This window comes from Alosa sapidissima, chromosome 4 (assembly GCF_018492685.1).
Source record: "Alosa sapidissima isolate fAloSap1 chromosome 4, fAloSap1.pri, whole genome shotgun sequence".
Taxonomy (NCBI): Eukaryota; Metazoa; Chordata; class Actinopteri; order Clupeiformes; family Clupeidae; genus Alosa; species Alosa sapidissima.
This window is the reverse complement of record NC_055960.1, coordinates 39,248,502-39,256,001: the sequence shown is the minus strand read 5'-3', so window position 1 is coordinate 39,256,001 and position 7,500 is coordinate 39,248,502. Positions and strand designations below refer to the sequence as shown.

General features: G+C 52.3%; 1 protein-coding gene across 1 annotated transcript in view; it reads left to right on the top strand.

Annotated features, from left to right (window-relative positions):
• The window catches only part of grm6b (glutamate receptor, metabotropic 6b), a 40,087-nt gene that overhangs the window by 17,593 nt on the left and 14,994 nt on the right, over positions 1–7,500 (top strand). The window contains exon 3 of the mRNA XM_042088605.1: positions 1–43. This exon is cut by the window's left edge and continues 174 nt beyond it. Within this exon, the coding sequence (XP_041944539.1) occupies positions 1–43 (43 nt within the window). The remainder of the gene's footprint in view (positions 44–7,500) is intronic.

Genomic DNA, 7,500 nt, shown 5'->3' with positions numbered 1-7,500 from the left:
GAGAGTGGCGTCGACGCCTTCCAGCAGATCTCCAGAGAAACAGGTGCACACACACACACACACACACACACACACACACACACACACCCTTCCAGCAGATCTCCAGAGAAACAGGTGCACACACACACACACACACACACACACACACACACACACACCCTTCCAGCAGATCTCCAGAGAAACAGGTGCACACACACACACACACACACACACACACACACACACACACCCTTCCAGCAGATCTCCAGAGAAACAGGTGCACACACACACACACACACACACACACACACACACACACACACCCTTCCAGCAGATCTCCAGAGAAACAGGTGCACACACACACACACACACACACACACACACACACACACACCCTTCCAGCAGATCTCCAGAGAAACAGGTGCACACACACACACACACACACACACACACACACACACACACCCTTCCAGCAGATCTCCAGAGAAACAGGTGCACACACACACACACACACACACACACACACACACACACACCCTTCCAGCAGATCTCCAGAGAAACAGGTGCACACACACACACACACACACACACACACACACACACACCCTTCCAGCAGATCTCCAGAGAAACAGGTGCACACACACACACACACACACACACACACACCCTTCCAGCAGATCTCCAGAGAAACAGGTGCACACACACACACACACACACACACACACACACACACCCTTCCAGCAGATCTCCAGAGAAACAGGTGCACACACACACACACACACACACACACACACACACACACACACACACACACACCCTTCCAGCAGATCTCCAGAGAAACAGGTGCACACACACACACACACACACACACACACACACACACACACCCTTCCAGCAGATCTCCAGAGAAACAGGTGCACACACACACACACACACACACACACACACACACACACACACCCTTCCAGCAGATCTCCAGAGAAACAGGTGCACACACACACACACACACACACACACACACCCTTCCAGCAGATCTCCAGAGAAACAGGTGCACACACACACACACACACACACACACACACACACACCCTTCCAGCAGATCTCCAGAGAAACAGGTGCACACACACACACACACACACACACATACACACACCCTTCCAGCAGATCTCCAGAGAAACAGGTGCACACACACACACACACACACACACACACACACACACCCTTCCAGCAGATCTCCAGAGAAACAGGTGCACACACACACACACACACACACACACACACACACCCTTCCAGCAGATCTCCAGAGAAACAGGTGCACACACACACACACACACACACACACACACACACACACACACCCTTCCAGCAGATCTCCAGAGAAACAGGTGCACACACACACACACACACACACACACACACACACACCCTTCCAGCAGATCTCCAGAGAAACAGGTGCACACACACACACACACACACACACCCCTTCCAGCAGATCTCCAGAGAAACAGGTGCACACACACACACACACACACACACACACACACACACACACCCTTCCAGCAGATCTCCAGAGAAACAGGTGCACACACACACACACACACACACACACACACACACACACCCTTCCAGCAGATCTCCAGAGAAACAGGTGCACACACACACACACACACACACACACACACCCTTCCAGCAGATCTCCAGAGAAACAGGTGCACACACACACACACACACACACACACACACACACACACACCCTTCCAGCAGATCTCCAGAGAAACAGGTGCACACACACACACACACACACACACACACACACACACACACCCTTCCAGCAGATCTCCAGAGAAACAGGTGCACACACACACACACACACACACACACACACACACACCCTTCCAGCAGATCTCCAGAGAAACAGGTGCACACACACACACACACACACACACACACACACACACCCTTCCAGCAGATCTCCAGAGAAACAGGTGCACACACACACACACACACACACACACACACACACACACACCCTTCCAGCAGATCTCCAGAGAAACAGGTGCACACACACACACACACACACACACACACACCCTTCCAGCAGATCTCCAGAGAAACAGGTGCACACACACACACACACACACACACACACACACACACACACACCCTTCCAGCAGATCTCCAGAGAAACAGGTGCACACACACACACACACACACACACACACACCCTTCCAGCAGATCTCCAGAGAAACAGGTGCACACACACACACACACACACCCTTCCAGCAGATCTCCAGAGAAACAGGTGCACACACACACACACACACACACACACACACACACCCTTCCAGCAGATCTCCAGAGAAACAGGTGCACACACACACACACACACACACACACACACACACACACACACACACACACACCCTTCCAGCAGATCTCCAGAGAAACAGGTGCACACACACACACACACACACACACACACACACACCCTTCCAGCAGATCTCCAGAGAAACAGGTGCACACACACACACACACACACACACACACCCTTCCAGCAGATCTCCAGAGAAACAGGTGCACACACACACACACACACACACACACACACACACACACACACACACACACCCTTCCAGCAGATCTCCAGAGAAACAGGTGCACACACACACACACACACACACACACACACCCTTCCAGCAGATCTCCAGAGAAACAGGTGCACACACACACACACACACACACACACACACACACACACCCTTCCAGCAGATCTCCAGAGAAACAGGTGCACACACACACACACACACACACACACACACACACACCCTTCCAGCAGATCTCCAGAGAAACAGGTGCACACACACACACACACACACACACACACACACACACCCTTCCAGCAGATCTCCAGAGAAACAGGTGCACACACACACACACACACACACACACACACACACCCTTCCAGCAGATCTCCAGAGAAACAGGTGCACACACACACACACACACACACACACACACACACACACACCCTTCCAGCAGATCTCCAGAGAAACAGGTGCACACACACACACACACACACACACACACACACACACCCTTCCAGCAGATCTCCAGAGAAACAGGTGCACACACACACACACACACACACACACCCTTCCAGCAGATCTCCAGAGAAACAGGTGCACACACACACACACACACACACACACACACCCTTCCAGCAGATCTCCAGAGAAACAGGTGCACACACACACACACACACACACACACACCCTTCCAGCAGATCTCCAGAGAAACAGGTGCACACACACACACACACACACACACCCTTCCAGCAGATCTCCAGAGAAACAGGTGCACACACACACACACACACACACACACACACACACACCCTTCCAGCAGATCTCCAGAGAAACAGGTGCACACACACACACACACACACACACACACACACACACCCTTCCAGCAGATCTCCAGAGAAACAGGTGCACACACACACACACACACACACACACACACACACACACCCTTCCAGCAGATCTCCAGAGAAACAGGTGCACACACACACACACACACACACACACACACACACCCTTCCAGCAGATCTCCAGAGAAACAGGTGCACACACACACACACACACACACACACCCTTCCAGCAGATCTCCAGAGAAACAGGTGCACACACACACACACACACACACACACACACACACACACACACACACACACCCTTCCAGCAGATCTCCAGAGAAACAGGTGCACACACACACACACACACACACACACACCCTTCCAGCAGATCTCCAGAGAAACAGGTGCACACACACACACACACACACACACACACACACACACACACACACCCTTCCAGCAGATCTCCAGAGAAACAGGTGCACACACACACACACACACACACACACACACACACACACACACACACACACACCCTTCCAGCAGATCTCCAGAGAAACAGGTGCACACACACACACACACACACACCCTTCCAGCAGATCTCCAGAGAAACAGGTGCACACACACACACACACACACACACACACACCCTTCCAGCAGATCTCCAGAGAAACAGGTGCACACACACACACACACACACACACACACACACACACACACACCCTTCCAGCAGATCTCCAGAGAAACAGGTGCACACACACACACACACACACACACACACACACACACACACACACACACACACCCTTCCAGCAGATCTCCAGAGAAACAGGTGCACACACACACACACACACACACACACACACACCCTTCCAGCAGATCTCCAGAGAAACAGGTGCACACACACACACACACACACACACACACACACACACCCTTCCAGCAGATCTCCAGAGAAACAGGTGCACACACACACACACACACACACACACACACACACACACACCCTTCCAGCAGATCTCCAGAGAAACAGGTGCACACACACACACACACACACACACACACACACACACACACCCTTCCAGCAGATCTCCAGAGAAACAGGTGCACACACACACACACACACACACACACACACACCCTTCCAGCAGATCTCCAGAGAAACAGGTGCACACACACACACACACACACACACACACACACACACCCTTCCAGCAGATCTCCAGAGAAACAGGTGCACACACACACACACACACACACACACACACACACACCCTTCCAGCAGATCTCCAGAGAAACAGGTGCACACACACACACACACACACACACACACACACACACACACCCTTCCAGCAGATCTCCAGAGAAACAGGTGCACACACACACACACACACACACACACACACCCTTCCAGCAGATCTCCAGAGAAACAGGTGCACACACACACACACACACACACACACACACACCCTTCCAGCAGATCTCCAGAGAAACAGGTGCACACACACACACACACACACACACACCCTTCCAGCAGATCTCCAGAGAAACAGGTGCACACACACACACACACACACACACACACACACCCTTCCAGCAGATCTCCAGAGAAACAGGTGCACACACACACACACACACACACACACACACACACACACACACACCCTTCCAGCAGATCTCCAGAGAAACAGGTGCACACACACACACACACACACACCCTTCCAGCAAATCTCCAGAGAAACAGGTGCACACACACACACACACACACCCTTCCAGCAGATCTCCAGAGAAACAGGTGCACACACACACCACACACATACACACACACACACCCTTCCAGCAGATCTCCAGAGAAACAGGTGCACACACACACACACACACACACACCACACACACACACACACACACACCACACACACACCACACACACACCCTTCCAGCAGATCTCCAGAGAAACAGGTGCACACACACACACACACACACACACACACACACACACACACACCCTTCCAGCAGATCTCCAGAGAAACAGGTGCACACACACACACACACACACACACACACACCCTTCCAGCAGATCTCCAGAGAAACAGGTGCACACACACACACACACACACCCTTCCAGCAGATCTCCAGAGAAACAGGTGCACACACACACACACACACACACACACACACACACCCTTCCAGCAGATCTCCAGAGAAACAGGTGCACACACACACACACACACACACACACACACACACACACACACACACACACCCTTCCAGCAGATCTCCAGAGAAACAGGTGCACACACACACACACACACACACACACACACACACCCTTCCAGCAGATCTCCAGAGAAACAGGTGCACACACACACACACACACACACACACACACCCTTCCAGCAGATCTCCAGAGAAACAGGTGCACACACACACACACACACACACACACACACACACACACACACACACACACCCTTCCAGCAGATCTCCAGAGAAACAGGTGCACACACACACACACACACACACACACACACCCTTCCAGCAGATCTCCAGAGAAACAGGTGCACACACACACACACACACACACACACACACACACACACCCTTCCAGCAGATCTCCAGAGAAACAGGTGCACACACACACACACACACACACACACACACACACACCCTTCCAGCAGATCTCCAGAGAAACAGGTGCACACACACACACACACACACACACACACACACACACCCTTCCAGCAGATCTCCAGAGAAACAGGTGCACACACACACACACACACACACACACACACACACCCTTCCAGCAGATCTCCAGAGAAACAGGTGCACACACACACACACACACACACACACACACACACACACACCCTTCCAGCAGATCTCCAGAGAAACAGGTGCACACACACACACACACACACACACACACACACACACCCTTCCAGCAGATCTCCAGAGAAACAGGTGCACACACACACACACCACACACACACCCTTCCAGCAGATCTCCAGAGAAACAGGTGCACACACACACACACACACACACACACACCCTTCCAGCAGATCTCCAGAGAAACAGGTGCACACACACACACACACACACACACACACACCCTTCCAGCAGATCTCCAGAGAAACAGGTGCACACACACACACACACACACACACCCCTTCCAGCAGATCTCCAGAGAAACAGGTGCACACACACACACACACACACACACACACACACACACCCTTCCAGCAGATCTCCAGAGAAACAGGTGCACACACACACACACACACACACACACACACACACACCCTTCCAGCAGATCTCCAGAGAAACAGGTGCACACACACACACACACACACACACACACACACACACACCCTTCCAGCAGATCTCCAGAGAAACAGGTGCACACACACACACACACACACACACACACACACCCTTCCAGCAGATCTCCAGAGAAACAGGTGCACACACACACACACACACACACACACCCTTCCAGCAGATCTCCAGAGAAACAGGTGCACACACACACACACACACACACACACACACACACACACACACACACACCCTTCCAGCAGATCTCCAGAGAAACAGGTGCACACACACACACACACACACACACACACCCTTCCAGCAGATCTCCAGAGAAACAGGTGCACACACACACACACACACACACACACACACACACACACACACACCCTTCCAGCAGATCTCCAGAGAAACAGGTGCACACACACACACACACACACACACACACACACACACACACACACACACACACCCTTCCAGCAGATCTCCAGAGAAACAGGTGCACACACACACACACACACACCCTTCCAGCAGATCTCCAGAGAAACAGGTGCACACACACACACACACACACACACACACACCCTTCCAGCAGATCTCCAGAGAAACAGGTGCACACACACACACACACACACACACACACACACACACACACCCTTCCAGCAGATCTCCAGAGAAACAGGTGCACACACACACACACACACACACACACACACACACACACACACACACACACACCCTTCCAGCAGATCTCCAGAGAAACAGGTGCACACACACACACACACACACA